The 22,473-nt window shown below is 44.4% G+C and overlaps 1 protein-coding gene across 2 annotated transcripts in view; it reads left to right on the forward strand.

The window, feature by feature from the left end:
* Nucleotides 1-22,473, forward strand: part of LOC138265247 (fibrillin-2-like) — a 514,969-nt gene that overhangs the window by 412,802 nt on the left and 79,694 nt on the right. For both annotated transcript variants that reach the window (XM_069212836.1, XM_069212838.1), the window contains one exon: nucleotides 20,561-20,740. In XM_069212836.1, the coding sequence (XP_069068937.1) occupies nucleotides 20,561-20,740 (180 nt within the window). The remainder of the gene's footprint in view (nucleotides 1-20,560; nucleotides 20,741-22,473) is intronic.

Genomic DNA, 22,473 nt, shown 5'->3' on the forward strand with positions numbered 1-22,473 from the left:
AAAAGAAAACACAAATTACTGTTTTATGTTTACATTGCCTCTGCGGGATAACATTTTTAATCTGTGACCCCTTTTGGGATGTTACAAAAAACTCCCTAATTGGTTGCAATGCAAACAGTCTATAGAAGGAGGAATAATAACCAAACAGCCAATAGCGTGTGGTAATAATTGTCTAAGCAGATCAGCACCCCTACCCATCTACTAAGCCAGTAGCACAATAGACCTATCAGACAGAAAAGTAGCTGGTACTCTCTTCATGAACTCAACAGTTTCTAGAAGCTCTCCTGCAGTACAGCTACTCCCTTTCCCAAGGACCCTGCATGGTCTACCCTAAGAGTCGACCATATGGTATTGCAGGTGATTCAGTGAGTAGATCTCTACTGCAGAAAGCACGAAAGGGAATTGTGAATCGTAGCCTAACTCTTCACCTCCTAAGGCTAAGGAGACTAACATTTTTATAGTAAACACAAGATGACATCTAACTGATCATGCACAGTCATGCCACTTAGCCAATCAGAACATATCAGTGTAGAACAACTTGCCAACCCAGTTGTTCTTTGTCTGCAGACTGCTTCCTGTTCCCCCACTTTTGTAAGTCAGAGCATGGAGGAGGAGAATCCAGTCTGTAATGTCTCCTCCATTTCATTTGTGACCTTTGTGTTTTCCAGATTAATGTTCAAACCAGAAAGGGGTCTTCTGTGGAGAGTGGACATTAATGTGAAAGCAATTGATCTACACTAATTGTAGTGTACGTCTACTGTTAGCTATGAAATGGCAGTATCAGTTTTTATACTTTTAGTAGATTGTATACTTTAGAAGCCAGAGGGTATCTTCTTGGGGACTTTAGGATTTTTCCTTGTTTGGTCTTAAAGGTTTTATATTAGCTAGCCATCACAGTTTAACAGAGTATGGTGTCGACATGTTATTTGAACATTATTCCTTTCTGTTCCTGGCTTGTATCATTTTATCATGGGTCTTCATTGAGACGTATCTCTCTGTAGATTCTATTCTGTCTACTCTATAGAATTATTATTATTATTAACACTTTAGGAGTTGTTCTTCGTTTGGGCATTTACACAAGACTTCCTTATTTTCAGGAAGTGTTTACCCTCTTCAGGCGTACTTCTTCTACTTTATGAATATATTTATATCTGTTGTGCTTGAGGAGATTATATGTTAATACCTCACCAAGGAACAACTGTTTTCATTGTTACCTGACTCTAGTTGTTGTAGGTTGGATTCACACTTTGAGACATATTGTCATAAGATGGGATATACAAAATTAGACAGATTCTTTTTATTTCAGAATCTTGCAAATTTTCCTTTTTTGCCTACTTGACACTTTTTCTAGTTCATCTGCAGATGAGTGTTAATCATGAGTCACATACTTGGCTTGGTTTTGGCCACTACGAAAGCTCCTTTTTCATACATGTTTTATTAAGCCTTTAAAATAATAGTACAATATATATATATATATATATATATATATATATATATATATATATATATATATATATATTTTGTTGGTTACTACATAAGCGTTTGTTTGTTATACTTCCTTATCAGTAGGTATATATATTGAGAACATCTTGAAAATGCTTTTATCATCTATAGCTACTTTTCCTGGTAAAATGTATATTTAAATGCCAAATTGTTGCTATTGTTGTCTTCAACTTCTTTTTAAAGAAGGCAATTGTATGTTTTCTCTGCAAGAGATAAACATTCTAGATGTGTCTTATACTGTAGGTCTAGTTATGAGATACCTTTACATGGTAAAGGGGATTGCTCAATGGAAAGTTATGCTGATCTGTGGTTTCATTGGGACAGAACGTGCAGTTTCAGACTACACACAAGAACAAATTGATTTATCTTCACTAGCTCATTTGGTGATACTGTCCTAAAGTAATGGGTAGTATTTTTACCCATGTTTTCTTTGTCTTTATGATGTAACTGCTGTGGTCTTTTCCACAGTATTGATGGGGTGTTCAGCATGAGTTCACATCCCAATAAGGAAGCAAGAAGATTAATATTCATTTTGTTAGTTCGCCTCAAACTCCGATTGATCATGTTAACATTGATTTTCTTTATTCCATGTTTTTGAATGTTTATGACTCCTTATCCATCGTTCCTCCCATGAGTATTATGTTATGAAATTTGTTAGGGCTCACCTACATTCTTGTGACTGCCTGGTTTTGTTCAAATAACATATTTTTAATGGCATCAATCATGGGTGATGCTATCTCCATGCTATTAACTTTTTTATACCTTTTTATTACTGCAGTCCTTTACACAGTGTTTTTCTAAGAAAGGATGTATTTACTCATTTATATTCTTATGCATGCATGGTTTATTTCTCTTGCACTAGACCAGTTCTCTTCTGTTTAGTGACTTTCACTGCTGTTGGGTCACTTCTGCCACACCTTTGACATGCTAACATGGATGTGCTTATTCCCATGTTTTCATGTCTTATGGTTTTATTTACCTGTGGTTCCCTTCACAGGTTTTGATGTTGTAGAGTATATTATTACTCACCTTAATTATTATGAGTGTCCAGTCTGTTTCTCTGTTTCTAGACCAGTTTTATGATACTTAGAGACCTTATGGGGAGATCTCATTTCACATTCCCTCTTCCAGGTTCCTATGACTTTGGTATCTGATTCTAAAGTAAGGAATCCGTAGCTAGATTTCTCTAGCAGATGAACAAGTCACTTACCTTCGTTATTGCCTTCGCTGGTAGAGACAGGATCTAGCCGCAGATTCCTTAATGACTCTCCCAACCTCCCCGCTCCGCGAACTGCCTCCTGTTTGGTCTCAGAAGATTTCATTATACCTTGAATTAGGAATTTGGTGATTATTTGACACAGGGGTGTCTTTTGTGCTAGTACTCTGTTTTCATAGACAGTTTCTAAATGTGGCTGTATGTTTTGAGCGCAAAAAATAGTTATTGAAGAAACTGACATTGGTCCGTTAACGAGGGGGTTACAGGAACTCCACTGATGTCACATACAGTGGAGAACATCGAAATGGAGACACGCAATGCACAGACGTGCTATGGGAAAAAAGTTGCGGGTTCCAGGCTCGCGACTGGGGAAGATTCTAAAGTAAGGAATTTGCAGCTAGATCCTGTCTCTACCAAATAATGAGTTACCAAAGGTAAATAAGTTGTTCTTAATGTTTTTTCTAATGATTGCATAAAAAGCTAAAGCCACGTATGTTTTGTGACTAGAAAGTACAGTGTTTCGTCGGGCCAGTTTTTTACATAAACAAATCTTGCCCCCAGGAAATAATAATGGGTGGCTCAAATCAGTAGTGGACAAAAATGTTTACAGTGGATCCAAGTGTTTTTGCAGTTAAGCGTTATAGATTGTAGTCATGAAACACATGTTGATGTGATTTCTTTATGCAAATTTTGTGCTCTGCTGGAGAAATAGGATTAAAAAATTATAATGAAAAATGCAACACCTTTTAATTTTTGAAGTGTGAAAATGTGATTCTTCCCTTTGAGCATCAGATGCTCTCTGTATTACTCAAATTGGCTAAAGCATGGGCAAAGATTTACAACCTTTGAGGCACTTTAGAGGGTGCATAGAGAATTATGTTCTATTTCTTGTTTTGTTTGGACATCATCAATAGTGGGAGTTGGGTATAGTGGAATGGGCTGAGGACTATCAACCAAGTTTCTTCAAATATGACCCTAAATAGACCTTCTAAATGTTCCCTTAATGTTTGCATTTAGTTTATGATACAGGGGCTGTTCTTCTTGGGGGGTCTGCATTTTTACCACTGCTAATGACTCTCATCCTTTGCTGCAATCACTTCTGGGGCCTTTATTTATGAGGTGATCTCTCATCTTTCTTTCAGGCTCACAGAACACTGCATGAGTTAATACTTACATTAACCCTGCATAGTGGATGTTGAACTGAGCATTAGTGGCAGCATTACCCCAGAGCAGTTAGCCCCCAGGCCTTGCCAGAAGAAGCAAAGTTATTTATGGATCACCGCCCGCACACCCAATCCTCAACAAAGGCAGTAGGTGAGCCCCCAGCCACAGTAGGTCCAATGGGCTTTTGACCCTGCAGACCACACACTGGCAGCGTGTTTACACTTGCTTGTCGATTCGTGTTAGTAGTCACAGCTGTCTGCCGCACCCTCCTGCCCATCTTAATTGTTGTCTCCTTGGGGGGGGTGCTAGTTTGGGGTCAGCAGTCTACTCCAGCGGGGCAACCTTGTCTCAGTCACCGGTGGCCTCCTTGTTACCCCTGGGCACCATTTTGCCAGGCCGCACAGTTGGAATAATCTGGCTAAACATTCCATCGGTTCAAGACCTGATGGCTTCCAGGGTGCCTCCTCATGAACACCTATGTCCCCATGCCCTAGGGTTGCTCCAAGGGATCAATCCAGGCCACCTGTCACATTTTTGTTACCCAAATACGTTAGTCCTTCTCACCTATTCATCCTTCTTACCCCGAGTAGTTTGTTCATTTCATATGGGCTAGACTATTACCCTCCCATCGGTCTTGCTTCCCCTGCATCCAACCAAGGAGGCGGAACATTTCCATAGACTGGACACAGACGTTGTATGTCATACTATAATGCCCACATGTGACAAGACAGTTGATGACCACATCTTTCTGGGCTCTGATGGGACTGCAAAGGGCTAGGCAGTGATCAAATGTAAAGTTTTGCCTTTGGTCATCCCCCACATCATGATCTACTATGCCCTGTCTAAAAAAGATCATTCAGAGAGCATTCATCTTCATTTCACAAGCGCCATTGCTGCTTTCACAGCTGTTTCCAGAGGTATACAGGTTACTGAGAACTGCCAGGTAGTAACACGGTCATCCTTACATTATTTTACAAAGTACCTCAGGCTCAACTCTCAGATACACAGTTGCAGGTAGTTTGCCCAAGCCGTGATGCATTATTTCCTTGATTAACTGGTCCGGCTCAATCCCAACCTCCCTTGGAGGTACTGCTTTAGGATTCTTTCATTAAGGTGAGGGAAGATGTATCCAACAGAAGAAAAAGTAACTTACCTTCTGTAACTATATTTCTGGTGGATACATAGTTTTGTAGGTAATTCGACACTGCCCACTCTCCTTCTGATTGAAGCAGGGCTGTGATTAATGCGATCCCAAGGTGCTATATTTGTTGCTGTCATGGATCTCTTGTTCTTCTCAGCATGGAGCATGGGACATATTTCAGGAAGTGACATCAGCACACAGGTTGTCATCTGTTATACTCAGGTTAAAAAACATTCAGGAGCTGAGCCAAGGCTGGAACTGTGAGGCACCACCCCGAGGCACAGGAGGGTCATTGCTAGGGATAACGTTTTCTGGACCAGTCTGAATCCCGAAAAAAGTATTCACAAGATAAGGAATCTTTCAAAAGAGCATGTTTTCACCATAAATATTGTTACTGATGGTAAGTCAATTTGGCTTTTCATTGCTTTCCTTTAATATATGAAGTCAAATATGCTGATAAACTGACATCATCAAGAAAATTAGTGATTTACAGGAAGATTGAGATTTTCCTGTGTGAAAATGTGAAAGTCTTGTTATCATTTGTAAGAAGCACTGGTGTTGTTTTGTAAATTATAGTTGCAGGCTACAATTAGTTACTCTCGGCTGAAGAGAGAAAACAAATAATATCTTAATCTGATAGAGACATCTTGCAGCAGATTCTCACTTTAGAATCCTCGCTAGGAGTGAGACTGGATCTGGGAGTTTTTCAATAGCATGTCTGCGCATCAGAAGAGGGTGTTGCACGGTTCTATATCAACAACATCTACTGGATGTGACATTGACGGAGTCCGTGTAACCCCCTCACTGATGTCAGTTCCTTTTTTCACACGTTTGCAAAGTGGATCCATTAATGGTTTATCAGGCCATTTACCTCCTACTTCGATGTTTTCATTAACAAAACCGTGCTTTTTTCTGTCTGTCTTCAGGGTTCAAACCATGTGGGTCTTGTGTACGACAAATGTCGGCCACAGACCCACACTCTATTTGTATATGGTGCTTGGGTGAGCACCATGACTTTGTAGAGTGGGTCTCCTTCTGCCAACTTTGCCCGAAGGCGCTGTGGGAGCGTCGTATCAAGCTTTTGGCAGTGCAGCTGTCAGAGCCTTCCTAGGCTTTCCATCAGCCACAGTCTCCTCTTTGGACTAAGGTCCATTTGAGAGCGAGTTACAGAAGTTGTTCTAATGGATGTCATACTCAATCACCTTCACGTGGTAGGTCAAGACACAAGCAGTCAAAGTCACGGCATTTCACAACTTCACAATGTACAACCACCCACCACTCATAAGGAGTTGATGCCCGAGTCCACCTCTGTAGGAAAGTACTATCTTTTTGGCATGTTACCCCCTATTTACGCCTGTCAGTGTGTTTGACTGTGTCACCGGGATCCTGCTAACCAGGACCCCAGTGCTTATGCTCTCTCTCTTCTAAATTTTGTCACTGCATACTGGCAACGCAGTATCTTATCCAAAACTAGCACACTGGTCACTCCTTATAAGTCCCTTATAAATGGTACCTAGGTACCCATGGCATTGGGGTTCCAGGGGATCCCTATGGGCGGCAGCATTTCTTTTTCCACCCATAGGGAGCCCATGCAAAGACTTCTAAAGGACTACCATTGCAGCCTGTGTGAAATGGTGAATGCATCTTTTCACTGCCATTTCCAATGCACAAGGTCACTCATAAGTCACCTATATGTCAGGCCTTCCAGCCCTGAAGGCTGGGTGCATAGTACCTGTGTAAGGGCACCTCTGCACCAGCAGAGGTGCCCCCACGTCATCCAGGACCATTTTCCCAGACTTTGTGAATGCGGGGACACCATTTTATATGTGTACTAGACATAGGTCACTACCTATGCCTAGCTACATAATGGTAACTCTGAATATGGCCATGTTTGGTATCAAACATGTTGGTATCATACCCCAAGGCTTTTCTAAGCATTAGTTGTATGATTCCATGCACTCTGGGGGCTCCTTAGAGGACCCTCACTATTGCCATCCCAGCCTTCTGAGGTTTTCCGGGCAGCCCCTGCTGCTGCCATCCCTCAGACAGGTTTCTTCCCTCCTATTGCTTGTACAGCTCGAGCTCAGGAAGGCAGAAACAAAGGCTTTCCTTTGGGAGAGGGGTGTTACACCCTCTCCCTTTGGAAATAGGTGTTACAGGCATGGGAGGGATAGCCTCCCAGAGACTCTGGAATTTCTTTGAAGGACACAAATGGTGCCCTTCTTGCATAATCCAGTCTACACCGGTTCAGGGACCCTAAGTCCCTGCTCTGGCATGAAACTGGACTAAGGAAAGGGAAGTGACTACTCCCTTGTCCATCACCACCCTAGGGGTGGTGCTCAGAGCTCATCCAGAGGGTCCCTGTGTTCTACTATCTTGTTTACAGGATGGGCAGGGAACGCTGGGAGCATCTGAGTGGCCAGTGCCAGCAGGTGACATCAGAGCCCTCCCCTGAAAGGTTCTTACCTGTTTAGGTGACCAATCCCCCTTTCAGGGCTATTTAGGGTCCCTTCTTTGGGTGGTTCTTCAGATTCGGATTGCAAGACTCCAGCAGGAATCCTCTTCATCCTTTACTTCACCTTCTTACCGAAGAAACTGCATCTGGACCTTCAGAAGCTCTACAGAACTGCAACAAAGTAGCCAGGGCAGCCTCTGCAACACTGTATCTTCAGCTCCTGCCAGTAACTGTTTCCCAGTTGTGCATCCTCAGAGTGCATCCAATCTTCAGCCTGCACCAGAAGAGCGAAGGAATCTCCCTAGGAGTCACCTAGCTCCAGCAGGCACCCTCACCATCAATGACCGGTGGTTTGGGTCCCCTCTGCTGCTGAAGTGCGTGGATCCAGCATCACGGGTGGTGGACTGAAGTGGTCCCAATGGTCCTGACATCCAGCTGTCCAACTTTGGTGGAGGTAAGAGCTTGCCTCCCCACGCAAGCCAGTACCACTGTGCACTTCGTGATTTACAGTTGCCAGGACTTGTGTGCGACCTTCCACGAAGTTCTTCATGCAGAGCACAGCTCCGGCCACCAGCACTCCCTCCTGCTTCACACAGCTTCCTGCGTGGTTCTCCAGTGGCGTGGGACCCTTTATTGTAGTATTGCTTGGGCCTCCATTTGCACCTTCTTTGTCCCCATCCTGTGGGACTCCTAGTCATGCTTCCTGGTCATCTGTGGGCTCTCTGGACTGCTGAGGGCCCCCTCTTACCCCCCCCCCTCCTGGATAGAGTTGACCTGGTCCTGGGCAGTGCCATTTTCCTTCGACTGCGAGCTTTGCGTGTGCCAAGGCTTGTTGGTGGAATCAAGCGATGCAAACCAGACTGCAATAATCCATCCTGCGTGGGACATCATCTGCACCAACCAGGAACTCGCATCCGTCTTCTTGGGTGCAGTATTGACTGTTGTTATTTACCAGTGGTTCCACTTTTGCACCTTCATCTGGGTTAGCAGGGGCTCCTGTTCTTCCTGGACTCTTCTGTGCTTCTTGGTCCCCTTCTTCCACAGGTCTTCAGGTTCAGGAATGCACTGTTGGTGTCTTGCAGTCTCTTCTGGTTCTTGCAATATCTTCTTTCTCGTTTTCTTCTGTGTAGTTGAAATGCTCCTGTGGTTTACTCCTACTTTCCTGGGCTCTGGGGTGGGTTATATTACTTACCTTTGGTGTTTTCTAATACTCCCAGCGCCCCTCTACACACTACACTTTCCTAAGGGGGAAACTGACATTCGCATTCCACTTTCTTAGTATACGATTTGTGTCCCCCTTAGTTTTATTTCTAACTATTGTGATTTTCACAGTTTGCACTGGTTTCTAACTGTTTAATTACCTGTTTTTGGATACTAGTGTATATATTGTGTATTTTACTTACCTCCTAAGGGAGTATAGTATCTGTAGTACATTTGGTAAGTGTGTCGCCAAAATAAAGTACCTTTATTTTTGTACCACTGAGTATTTGCTTTCATGCGTGTAAGTACTGTATGACTGTAGTTATATTGCATGAGCTTTACATGTCTCCTAGTTAGGCCTTGGCTGCTCATCCATACTACCACTAGAGTGCCCTGGCGTCTAGACACGGACTACATACACTAATAAGAGATAACTGGACCTGGTGTAAGTACCTTTGGCACCCACTACAAACCAGACCAGCCTCCTACAACCTTGCGTCTCCTTCCCATTCCCGGGGTCAGGGCTACTCTGACCTAGATGCCTGAATTTTATGATTCTCCTCATGCTATCTTTGGAAAGTCACCGTCCCGGGAGCGCCTTTGAGCCCCCAGGGGTGCAAAGAGCCTTGACTGTGTCCATGCCGGTGGGTTGCCCTCTGCATTAGTTAGGCCTTCTACTTCCACTGTCAAAGCCATTACCGTGCCGATGCACCCTCCAGGGTTTCCACCTTCGGCACCTGCATCCAATCAGCTGACTCCAGTGATGCTGCTGGCAGCGCCAATTAATGTCTTGGTGCCAGTCAATGTCTGATGCCATGCCAGTCTAAGGTGTCTCTGACATCTTTCCGCCACTTTCTGGGGAGTCCTCTCATATTTTTCCTTCTGAGGGACATGGTTTTGGGGATGTTGGGGTGCCTACCACCCATTTCTCATGCTGCTCAGCCTTTTACGGAGAACAGCTGACTGACTGACCTAGGTGTGGCTACTGGCTTGGACTCTTCCTCCCCCTCGGGCCTCCTTTACCTCCCTGGCCTTGTTACGAGGGCGAGTTCCTCTGTGGCTGACATGCTGAGGCAAGTTGCTGTGGCTTTTGGATTTGACTCTTCCCTCAGTAGACTACTGATCCTCTGACTGATGTCCTACATCAAGACTAAACAGGGGTCGAGCCTATGCTTCCTTATAGTGAAGCCCTACATGGTAATCTTTGGGGGGCTGGCTTGGGGTAAGCCTGATATGAGGGGAGGGGCCCTGCTGATGGGCCTATAGGCACCGACCTCCCCCTGGTGATCTGGCCTGCCTCATCAGGCATCCTACTACTCCTAGTTTGGTGATACAGGCTGCTTTGGCCTCCTAGGATATTGACTCTCTTGCACATGCCCCATCTGACAGAAATTACAGGAGCCTTGACATTCTTGGCAGGCATATTTTCTCCTCCACCAGTTCTGCTCTGCGCTCTTTTAAAATGTCTTGCCTTCTTGGACTTTTTTCCCATTCATTGTGGGACTCATTGGCACACATCTTGTCATTGTTTCCAGATGACACCTGGAACAATCATGCCCCTTTGATCCTAAATGGCCAGCAGGCAGCTAAATTTATAATTTGCTGTGATATGAATATCACTGACTCTGTGGGTTAGGCTATGTCCTCTTCAGTGACTCTTTGTCGCCATGCCTGGTTACGCATCTCCGGATTTTCCTTTTGATGGTGACCATTTATTTGGCACAAAGGCTGACTCTGTTTTGAGGTGTTTTTTGACAGTGGAGGTGGAACAGCAATTTTGCTCTGATCCTCTCTACCGTCTGCCTCGCCACTTTCTCCTGTATTGGCTTGGGGATATTTGTCTTTGCTTTTTCTGACAGATGAGCCATGCTTTGGCAGTAAACTGTAAACTTTGTACTTGTATAGCGCGCTTTTACCCTGAGGGCATCTTGGCGCTTTTACACATACCGCTGTGGAACCCTTCCTGGCTTTCCCTGTGAAGTGCCCACTCCTGGGCACCCCCAAGGTTAAGCCAGGCATCCCTAGCGCTGTTGGGGCCGTTATGGAGATTAAGCAAGCTATTGCCCAGACTTACAGAGTGGGACCCCATGATTAGATTGGCACCAACGCGAGAGTTATCAGGTCTGAAGAAATTGAGCCCAAGACCCGCTGAGGCGGGAATTGAACCCTGGTCCCAGGCCACACCTCTGCATCAGGGTCTGCCGCTCTAACCATTGAGCCACACTTGTTTTCTTTCCTACATCTGTTCCATCTAGTAGTGGCACCTGACTGGGTATTCCTGATTTCTTCAAGTGTTATTCTTTCTTCTACTGTCAATGACAGGTTATTGTTTTTTGCCTTCCCTGGGCATATATTCCCTTGGGGCCCTATGTGGGTTTTATGCCTGCCACTTCAAGGCAACTTGGTGCAAAAGTGGTGGCTTTCCACTTCAGGTTCGTTGATGACAGCTCTTCAGCTGTTTATTTCTTTTTTTTATTTGTAATGATTCTTGATTTACAGATCATACAGTTTTCTTTACTCTGAAGAAGCACTTGAGCTCAAGAGTTGATACCTTCATGGTACGTGCCCTACCCTAGGTGGAGTATTTCTTGTATGCCTGTTGAGCATTTATTATTATATATATATATATATATATATATATATATATATATATATATATATATATATGCTGAGCTGGAACTGCTCTGCTTGTGAACTATTAGACCCTCATTTGAGGGTACAGAGTTCCACCCTTGGTAAAGTGTTTTTTTTTCTAACTTATGGTATCATAAATTCATGAGATGTAGTATCCCTTATAGGGATCTTTTGATATTTGCAACTCCATGGGAGTCTCAGTATATCATTTACCTTCTGATAAGAGAGTTTATTTAAACTACTCCTCTTATTAATCATGGTTATTATGTTGAAGTGTCTCATACTTCTACGTGGTATCTGTGTGATCTTATCCTTCATTTATGGGCTTTCATCAGCGGAATGATGTTCCATTGATGTGATTATACATCGCTGAGGGTGTCTGTCTCATAATTCCTATTTTCAAACAAGGTAGCTTTTGGCCTCCATTATTAGTTTATGTGGGCTCTACTTTTACCCCTTATATTTACATTAGGTTTAAATGATAGATGACATTACTTATGATTAATAGCAAAAGTTCTCTACTTTTGCTAGATTTAGTAAATTATGAGCCAGAAGCTATCATCATTATGGGACTGATTTAGATGATAGCGGTAATGCTCCCACCTTTGGTTTTCTGACTGAAAGCCCGCTCACCGCCTATTTTGCTTCACTAATGACCGAGCTGAAACACTCATGCACTGACAAGAATCTCTAGAATTCGCTTCTTAGTCTAAAGAAGACATTTATTACTTCACTTCGCAAGGTTTGTAAAAGGAGATTAGCACGCTGAAAGCACACATTTACAAATGGTCACAGCAATGAAATGAAAACTCGTACAAATGATTCTCTACTGCAATCTACACAGCAAATATATGTATCTATATTATAATGCAAAACAAATAATGAATTAAAAAATATGCATCACCATGAGGCAAGGGCACAACTGCTACATCTCCCTCCTGTTTAGCATCAGATCGCCGATCCAAGAATCGATCAAGGAGAGAGAGAGAGAGAGAGAGAGAGAGAGAGAGAGAGAGAGAGAGATCAATTATCCTCACAGGAAGGATGACACACCTCAGCGCCCTGCACATGTCTGAGATCCGAATCACTCTCAGTCCCTGATCCATCTAGTCTTGGCCTCTTATACTTTGAACAAACAAGAGAGGAAAATTCTAGAACCTCCTTCTCACTGCATAAGTTCATTTATTCAAAAAATGCTGATTGCTTTAGGCCAGGTTTGAAAATAACACATCGGGTCTTGACCACAATCCCAAGTTGCCACTTCAAAACAAGACCGTTCCCTGCCATCTTAGTACATTCTTATCAGCCTAAGTCCTTGGTGGGAAAGAACACAAAAAATAAAAACATGAGCACATTGTACAACATGGAAAACCACTTGCAGGTTTTAACATGGCGGTGGCTAATGCTAAAATAAAGTCAATAGGCAAAACGAATCTGGTGGTAACTAATGTGATGGTGTGCTGCTAGGCTAAGTGCAACATGGAGTCAGTGGTTAAAACATAAATAACATTACATCGCCATGATGGTCTGCATGCGGTATTTAAATGTTGGCATTTCCGTAGAATTTTAACTCGCCTGAGTCCTGCAGACTCCGCCAAGGAATCCCCTCCCCCGCCAGGGCACCATAGGAAAGAGTGACTGTCAGCAGGACTTCAGCCACACTTACTGCCAAGCAGATTTGGATGTGCCAAACTGCAAAAAGTGGCGGTCCGACATACCCGTTGCTGGACATGAAGGTATGCAAGACTCATTGACTGTGTATGTTGGGGGGTCACTGCACATGTGCACGGGAACATTGCAGACATGTACATGTCATAGTGATTTGGTTGAATTCAGGGACTTCTCCGCCCATTAGGGCGGAGGAACACCCCCCCCCAGCAGCATCAGCAGCTGCAAACCTTTTACCAAAAAACGATAATAAACTGTGTTTATTATTGCTTTTTTGGTAAAAAGGACCAGGGCTACAGGCTGTGGCTAGAACTGAGGGGGGGTGCACATTTATGTTTGGCTGGCCGTCTAAAGCTAGCTAAACACACATGTGGAGTAGGCTCTCTCCAGCCCAGCAACACAGTTGAGCAGTGTCAGGATTGGGAGCAGGGCAGGCTGGGAGCCTGTGCCTGCAGCAGAGAAGTGGATGGAGCGGTGCAGCAGCGGCAATGAAGGTAAGTGTTTTTTAAATATGAATTTTATTTTAATTTTTATTCCCCTTCCCCGTGTGCTGCCTACCCCTTCGGCTTGCCGGAGCCGTGACTGGTTAAATTACTGTGACATGCATATGTCTGGGACACATGTGGGACAGACACAGGTGTTGGTATACAACACATATTGAATACATACACGACTGTCCTTACAGTGTTAGTATTCATTGCCAAATGAATGCTGAAACCACAATGACGGTACATTCACACTTGTCAACTGGGCTGATGTGTGCACATTGCAAGGGGACATGTACCTGGCATGTTGTGCTTGACTTGTGTGTGTGTGTGTGAGTGTCAGTATGTGTGTGCGCGTGATGCGCTTGGCTGGGTGTGGTGGAGGAAGTTGTAGTGGGTGATGTGGTTGTATCAAATATAGGAAAGTAGAATCTTTCTGGCATAGCTGCCTCCACTTTTTGAAGGTGTCAGTATGTTTAGAATGTAGTACACTAGGATCATGCTAACCAGGACCCCAGTGTCAATGTTCTCTCCCCTAAATTTAGTTTTATGGTAACTTTTACAGCCCCCAATTGGCACTGTGCACCCATGTATGTCCCTGGTATATGGTACTAAGTTACCCAGGGCCTCTGTACACCAGGCGTTCCCCATGGGCTGCAGCATATATTGTGCCACCTGTGGGGGCCATGCAAACTGTGACTACAGGCCTGCCATTGCAGCCTGTGTGAAATGGTGCATTCACCTTTCACTCCAGATAGAAGGTTTGCCTAATATCATGGTCACTGCACTCTGACCCTATAAGTAGTCCCTACGGTAGGACCTTCAGCCCAAGAGCAGAGTTGATAGCTATAAGAGTGAATACACCCCTGTATGAGCAGAGGAGCACCTACAAAACCCAGACTTAGGGCCTGATTCTGACCCTGGCGGCCGGTGACCGCCAGGGTCACCGGCCACGGGAGCACCGCCGACAGACCGGCGGTGCTCCGAAGGGCATTCTGACCGCGGCTGTTCAGCCGCGGTCAGAAAGGGTAAACCGGCGGCACCCGCCGGTTTACCGCTGCCCTTCTGAATCCTCCATGGGGGCGGAGCGCGCTCCGCCGCCATGGGGATTCAGACACCCCCTACCGCCATCCTGTTCATGGCGGGAAACCCGCCATGAACAGGATGGCGGTAGGGGGTGCCGAGGGGCCCCTGGGGGCCCCTGCAGTGCCCATGCCAATGGCATGGGCACTGCAGGGGCCCCCGTAAGAGGGCCCCGCAAAGTATTTCAGTGTCTGCTATGCAGACACTGAAATACGCGACGGGTGCCACTGCACCCGTCGCACCTTCCCACTACGCCAGCTCAATTCTGAGCCGGCGTCCTCGTGGGAAGGTTGATTTGCCCTGGGCTGGCGGGTGGCCTTTTGGCGGCCGCCCGCCAGCCCAGGGCAAATCTCAGAATCACCGGGTGTGGGGAAGCCATCTTAACGTATGCAGTGGACACTGGTGAGCACTAGTTGTCCAACTACATAATTGCTTCACCGAACATAGTCATGTTTGATATTAAACATGTTGGAATCATGTAACTACACCGATTCCAGAGCTAGTTGCATGATGCCATGTACTCTGGGGGTTCCCTAGGGGATTCCCCCAAAGTCTGCCTGTACAACCTTGCAGGGTCTGAATACCAGCCCGTGCTGCTGCCGATCCCAGACACTGTTCTGCCCTTCTGCTTCTGAACCTAACTTGGGCAGGGGAAGGTAGAACAATGGATTTCCTATAAGATTGAGGTGTGACCACCTCTTCTTCAGAAATATGTGTCTGTGGGCTGGGGTTGGGGTGCCTCTGAACTGCCAGACTGCTTTGAAAAGCACATTTGGTGCCCTCCTTTCATAAACCGGTTTGCACAAGTGCAGAAACCCCACTCTGGTGTGAAGCCCCTCAAAGGATAGGGGAATGCACCCCACCCCCAATCCAGCTCCTCCCCTACGGAGGTGCACAGGGCTCTGACAGGTGGCTACTTGAATCTGCCATTTTGTAATCAGATGACCCAAGGCCCCTGGGAGCATCTGACTGACTGGCTAGTCAAGCTGGGTGATGGGTCTGACCCTCTCTGATAGTTGGGTCACTGCAGTAAGTGTCCATCCCCCTTCCTGGTTTACTTAAGGGCTCCCCTGAGGATGGGACCCTAAATCTGTCTGTAAGACTTTAGGAACCATCTGCAAGACACTTTTGCAACCTGGATACCAGAACCACTGCTGTTCTTTGCTGGAACCAAGAGCAAGACTGTAACCAGTAGGAGGGATCCTACTGCAACTTTGTTTCCAAGTTATGCAAAGGCTTTTGCAACCCCGTGGCCGTCCATCCTACAGAGTCACAGGGACACTGCCTGTACTTAGGAAAGCAAGAAGGACTCTTCCTTGAATAAAGGGGTCACTCCCCTCCATCCACAGAAACCTCAATGACCTGCTTGCGGATCCTGCTGTCCCACGGAGTCTTCGAAACTCTACAACACAGGTGGTGGTTCTGTGGCTCTCCAGAGGTCTGACCTAGCTTCCTTGCAACTGGGAAGTCAATGGCCCCTTGCTTGAGCTGCTTGGCTGGAACCCCTGTGCACTGTGTCTGTTTGTCTTTGCCAAGGCTTGTTGGCTATTCACTCAAAGACCTCCTAGCTCCAAGAAGCCCCGACCTCCAGCACTCTTCAGCTCCAAGAATGACAACCTCTCTGCAACTCCTGCGATGTGGGCATCACTCTTTGCTGTGCTGTTGAGGCCGCCCTGTGACTCCCTGTGCCTACTGCCAGAGGGTCCTGCTGGGGACTTCATTGATTCCTCCTGGTTTTCCTGCATGCTGAGGACTGGCCTTGACCTACCTGCCAAGGTTGGGTCACCTGGACCTTGCTGGTCTCCACAAATCCTGCAAACTCCATGCAACTCTTCCATGCATTTATCAAGGCTCGTTGGAGATCCCACTGATGACTGACCCCTCTACAATACAATGACCAGCGTGGGACAGCTTGAGGATACCCCTAAGTCCCTATTGACTTCAACATGAGGTTCCGACACAACTTCATCCCATGCACCTTGGCACCCTGGTTTAGTTACTCCACTGTTCTGGGTATCCATGGGTGGGGGCACTTTCCAACCTCCTTTGTCTGTACGGGCTTCCTACGGGTCCTCTGGGAAGGGTCCTGAATGGCGAAAAACTCCAGCCGTGGCTTCCCCATGTTACCCTACAGACACTGACCCAGGATTACAACTCTGCACACAGGCGACTGGGGAATCCCACCTACTTACCTTTGGGGTTTTAGTACTTCCCCCATCCTAAGGGTCCTTGGGTGGTAGTGTGGGTTGTGAGTTATTTTCTCATTACATTTTTTTAGTATATGGTTTGCCCCCCCTCCTCCCACCATAGGGACCCATGTTATTTTAGGCCTTTGCTTACCTTTTGTTAAGTATATTTTTGTATGTTTATATCTCCGGTTAGGAGATGTACCAAAGTTAGTTGTAGAGTGTCTGTAACAATAAACATAACATATTTTTCTAACACTGGTTTGGTTCTTTCCTGTGTGTACATCACAGACTGACCTGTGTGGTATTTGCAGCCACTTTACACTATCCTGGATAAGCCTTAGCTGCTCTTCACAGCTACCCTTTTGAGAGCTTTGGTTATCTAGAACATCTTACACTATCACTAAGAGTTGCCTGGACTCACTACAGGGTGCCTCACCTATAGGTGTGCACCATATACTGAGCCAGCCCCCTACATCAGTATGTGTGTTGCTTGCATATGGTGTGATTGTTGTGTCTGTTCTGTGTTGTGTTGCCCCGGTCAGAACTCAGGTCATCTTGTTGTGTGTCAGTCACTGTCAGGATGTGTCTAGTTGTGCTTGTGTGTGTGTGTTGTATAGATGAGTGTGTTGGTTGTTGTGGTTGTGTTGTATGTGGGTGCTGTGTCGCTAATGTATGTATGTTGTGTGATGGATGTACGGGTATGTTTGTGGCATGTAGGTGTTGTGGTGTAATGGCAGTGGACAATGGTGGGTATGTGGTGTGTTTTGTGTGAAGCAGAGGTACGCATATGTGAGGGGTAGATTGTGTATGTGTGACTTACCTCTTTTCCACGGCCACTGGCATTGTCCGATGGCCACTGTGTCCAGTGATGTCCTCCCTCCATCAGCAAACCATCTCCAGTGCACCACATGTCCAACTGTAACATCTAAATATTGCCGGCTGAAATCTGTCTGCCTTATGGCTAGGGAGAGCACTCCGTCGTGGTAGTCTGCTGCTCACCCGCAATGCATCAAAATATGGCAAGCGGAAGACCGCTGAGGTGACGGTCTTTTCGGGCCCGCGTCTGACATGGCTTGACAGTGTGACCATCAACATCTCAATCAGGCCCTACATGTTTCGGTCTTAAAAGTTTTGTCTTATACCAATTACTGTTTGGTGGCTATTCTACCTTCGTGTAGACATTTGTTGGTTTATAGATGATCTTTGAACATTATTCTTTCATTTTCTTGGCATTATGTACATGCTATCATAGGTCTCCATTGAGACACAGTCTCTCTGTAGATTCTATTTACTCTGTTGTTTAGAGTACTTAATATTCTTGATTCTGTAATATTCTTAAGGTTGTTCCGATTCTTTTGCGTTATTATTCAAAAATTCATTCTTTTCTGAAGGAATTTACTCTCTGTGTTCTTTTTGTTCTCTATGAAGGTGTTCATATTCGTTGTACATAGTGAATAGGTGTTTGCTTCATAACATTTAATTTGCATTCACACTTTGTAGAGTGATGTTCCTAGATAGAAGATAACAATTGATGTTTATTTCATAGATCATTCAAATTCTTTTTATTATAGACTTAACAAAAAAGCTGTTGATTTCAGTATGGAAGGCCATTTCTAGTTCATCTGTAGATGGGTCTATTATTATATAGTAGGGCAATGGAATAACCTCGGTTTTTGCTAGGCGTTACTCTAAAGATGTTACTCTAACGATTTGAATGGCTTTGCTTCCCTAAAGGGTATAATGCCCACTATAATTTCCATTCTGTTAAAACAGTGTTGTCTGTCTGATTACTCAGATTTATTTTTATTTATATGTAACAATTTTTCTGTTGTTAGGACATGGGCATTTATTTTAATCCTATGTTAGTATATATAGTAGGAATATCCTAATATTTATATTATCTCTAGTTAATTTTTCCTAAGAGACTGCTTCAGTACCAACAGTTGCTATTGTTGTCTTCGGCTTCTTTTTAAATGAAGCATTCTTTATGCTTTCTCCACAGGATATGGACCCTTCTCTGTGTTTTTATAAAGCAGGCCTGGTGGGGATAGAACTTTATATAAAACAGTATGGCTCAGTGGCATGGCATTCTGATCTGTCTGTCACAAGTATCGAACCTGCAGTTCGGGTCTGGATATGAGAGTAAATAGATTTATATTCATAGAGTCATTGTTAAAATTGTCCTACTGTTATGGGTAATGTGATCCCCATGTTTTTAAAGTCTTTATGACTTTTATTACTGTGGCTGTTTTTCCAGTTCTTATGGGGTAAGCCTGCATGCGTTTGGATCCCATTAAGGGTGTGCGTAGATATATATTCATATTGTTGACTTCGGAAACAGATTGGCCATACTAATGTGGATCATTTTATTCCTATGCTATTTAATGTCTTATGACGTTACTTACCTGTGGTTCCTTCCACAGAGTTTTATGTTGTAGTGTATGGTATTACTCACTTAAATGTTTATGAATGCCCAGTCTATTTTTTTTCTTGTTCTACACCTGTTTTGTTTTAGACTTTTAATGGTCTCAGCTCACAGACCCTCCTCCGGGAATGGTATGACTTTGGTATCTGATCCTAAAGTAAGAAATCTGTAGCTAGGTGTCTCTATCCGATGAACAAGTTATATACCTTCAGTAACGCATTATCTGTTAGCGACGGGACCTAGCCACAGATTCGTTAATGACCCTCCCTTCCTCCCCACTCTGCGAACTGAGTCTTCTTTTGGCTTAGGGATTTCGTTATGGAAACTTGCATCCTGCATTAAGAAATAATTGATGATTTGTCACAAGGTTGTTTTTCTTTTAGCACACTGTTTTATTAGGCAGTTTCTATGTGTGGCTCAACGTTTTGAGTGTGGAAAATAGTCACAGAAGAAACTGACTGCACATCAGCGAGAGTGTTATATGGGTTCCGTCAACGTCACATCCAGGGGATGACGTTGATACGGGTTCATGCGACACCCTCTTCCGATGCACAGATGTACTATGGAAAATATTCTAGATCTAGTCTCGCACCTGAGAAGGATTCTAAAGTAAGGAATCTGCAGCTAGATCATGACTCTGCCAGATAATGCATTACCGAAGGTAAGTAACTTGTTCTTCAGCACCTGTTAAGTAATTACAGCTCCATACAGCAGTCAAGTAATGTTTTTTCAGCTTTAGTAAGCAAGTGGGTGATATCTGCTAGAGTGAACCTTCAGATAGCATCAGCTGAAGCACCAATAGGCATATTTATGAGAGCCTTACATCATGTTTGCACCATTCAAAGTGGTACATGCATGATGCAAGGCTCTTAGTCAGATTTATGAAGCCATGTAATGTCACTTTGTGTGGCTTTGAGTCACCTCATAAATCTGGAGTAGACCAATGCAGTGCAAGTTGCTGTGTTGTGCTACTCTGCCCTGGGTAGGCATTCCATAGGCGTTGCAGTGGGTGTTCTCACACAACTCCCATGGATTTTTGCGGATCTCCAGATTTACAAAACCTTGTAAACCTTGGGATACACCAAACCCTTACGCCTCCCCAGGGGAGGTGCAACAAGGAGAAATATCACTATTTCTCAAAGTTTTTCCTCTTTCTATGTGTGCTCCATCCTGCTTAGCACATTAAAGCCAGAATTGGCTTTGCCAATGTTTGTTTTCATATTTTTTGCCTTTCTTTTTTCTAGTAATAAAAAAAGACCACTATTAAAGTTTTCATTTTTCTCAGGTTTGTTTCCTCTGTTTTGGGGTTTACTGAATGACATAAATGGTTTTGATAAATTATAAAAACATCTAAACAGCCATGCCAAATCTTGTGTTTTTTTCCTCCTTTTATGCAGTTGTGTTCCCTTCTCCATATATACCACTTCTGGTCCTACCTGTGACATCATCGCCATGAACCTCAATGCTTTCTTTGGCATCCTCTTTGGAGCGCTTGCATTCCTTTTGCTGCTGATGGTCGCCACTGTCCTCACAGTTTACTGGTGCCGCAAGAGGCGAATGGAAGTTGTTGATGAAGGGTAAAAGCAGTGTTTTTGTTGCACACTTGTTATGGTGGTAATTGTTAGCTAGGGTCATATTTACAAGTGGTTTGCGCTGTTTGTGCATCACCTTTAGTGACATACCGGTGGTGCAGGTTTCTGGTCCATATCCACAAGGCCATGGCAAAGCCACTTTGCATGGCTTTTTATGGTCTTGTAGATATGGAGTAAGGCAGTGCAGCGTAGGTTACTGTGTTGCCACTCTGCATCAAAGTGGCATTCCATGGGCATTGCGGTAGGTGTTCTGAATACAAAACCCATGGATTTTGATGCATTCCCAGATTTATAATGTTTTGTAAACCTGGGCTTGCATCAAAAGCCTACGCCTCCCAGGGGAGACGTAGCAAGGATAAATAACTTTATTCCTCCTCGTTCTTTCCTCTTTCTACGTGTGCTGCATTCTGCATTCTGAAAATGCCTCCACTGGTTGTTTTTGTGCAGGAAGGTATCAATCATAAACAATCACTTGCATGTTGCAAGGGTTTCTGCGTTGATGCTAGGCAGCCAAAAGGGCACCAGTGCAGTGGAAGAGGACAGGAATGCTCTTTATCTTATAAATACAACACATTCCTGTCCTTTTCTTTTGATACAGTGCAGCAAGAAGGCTTACGGCACTGCCCTGCATCAAAATATTGTAAATAAGTCTCTTCTCTCCTTTGAAATTGTATTTCTACCAGTTTCTTAGTAAGTTTTTATGCCCAAGTGAAACTTTTTTCTCAAATTCAGGGCATAGTTAAACCTTTATACCCAGAGCGGGAGGGTGGCTCGGGCCAGGAATAGAAGGTCCTAGTATTTAACCTCATGTGGCGCCCCCATTGCTCACAGTTCATGTTGCCTTTAACAACCTCAAGAAAATCAACACAGCTATCCAGTAGATGATGCTGTGGGTGAAATGTCTTGGTAGATGTTTGACACCATGCCAGGAGCCATGGGCGTCAAGTCCCCAAAATCCCAGGGGTAGCAGAAGTGACGTCATTTGACCACAGGATGGATGTCAAATGACCTTTGATCCATATTCACCCTCCATATAGTTTTTCACGTTAGTATTTATTATCTCACTCTTCTGAATTTATCTTTTATGTCCCTCTTGTCTTCTCTATCTCATCTGTTTTTCTCACTGTTTTCCATATATATCTCACATCTTCCTTGCTCTCATCTGTTCTATTTTGCACCTCTCTTTCACCTGCTTCCCACCTATCTCTTTCTCACCTGTCTCAATATCACCTCCTTAGCTCCCTGCATCTCATTTTGTTTACAAACCTGTTTCATCTCTACTTTCTCTCTTGTTCTGCTTCCTTTTGCCTCTCAGTTATCTATTATTAGCTGTTTATCATTTATGTCATACTGATCTCTCCCTCTCTTTCGGTCATTGCTATCTTTTCTTTATTTATACCACACCTCTTGTACAATCATCCCCTGTCACTGGTCCTCTCCTCTCTCTGTATGTCAGCTGTCTCTTTGTCACCTGTTGATGTGCCTATCACTTTCACTTATTTCACTCTCTTTCACACCTGCCTAAATCTCCCACACCTGTCACCTCTCTGATGTCTCTTTAATCCCTCTGCCTCTCTCTCTCACATACACACAAAACACAAACACACACACGCACACACACACCACACACCCCCTACACCTGTCTGCCTTCTCTTCCTTTCATTATTTACCCCTCCCAGTGTTTCCCCTCCACCTCATCTCTCTCTCTCGTTCTCCTG

This window comes from Pleurodeles waltl, chromosome 11 (genome assembly GCF_031143425.1).
Source record: "Pleurodeles waltl isolate 20211129_DDA chromosome 11, aPleWal1.hap1.20221129, whole genome shotgun sequence".
Taxonomy (NCBI): domain Eukaryota; kingdom Metazoa; phylum Chordata; class Amphibia; order Caudata; family Salamandridae; genus Pleurodeles; species Pleurodeles waltl.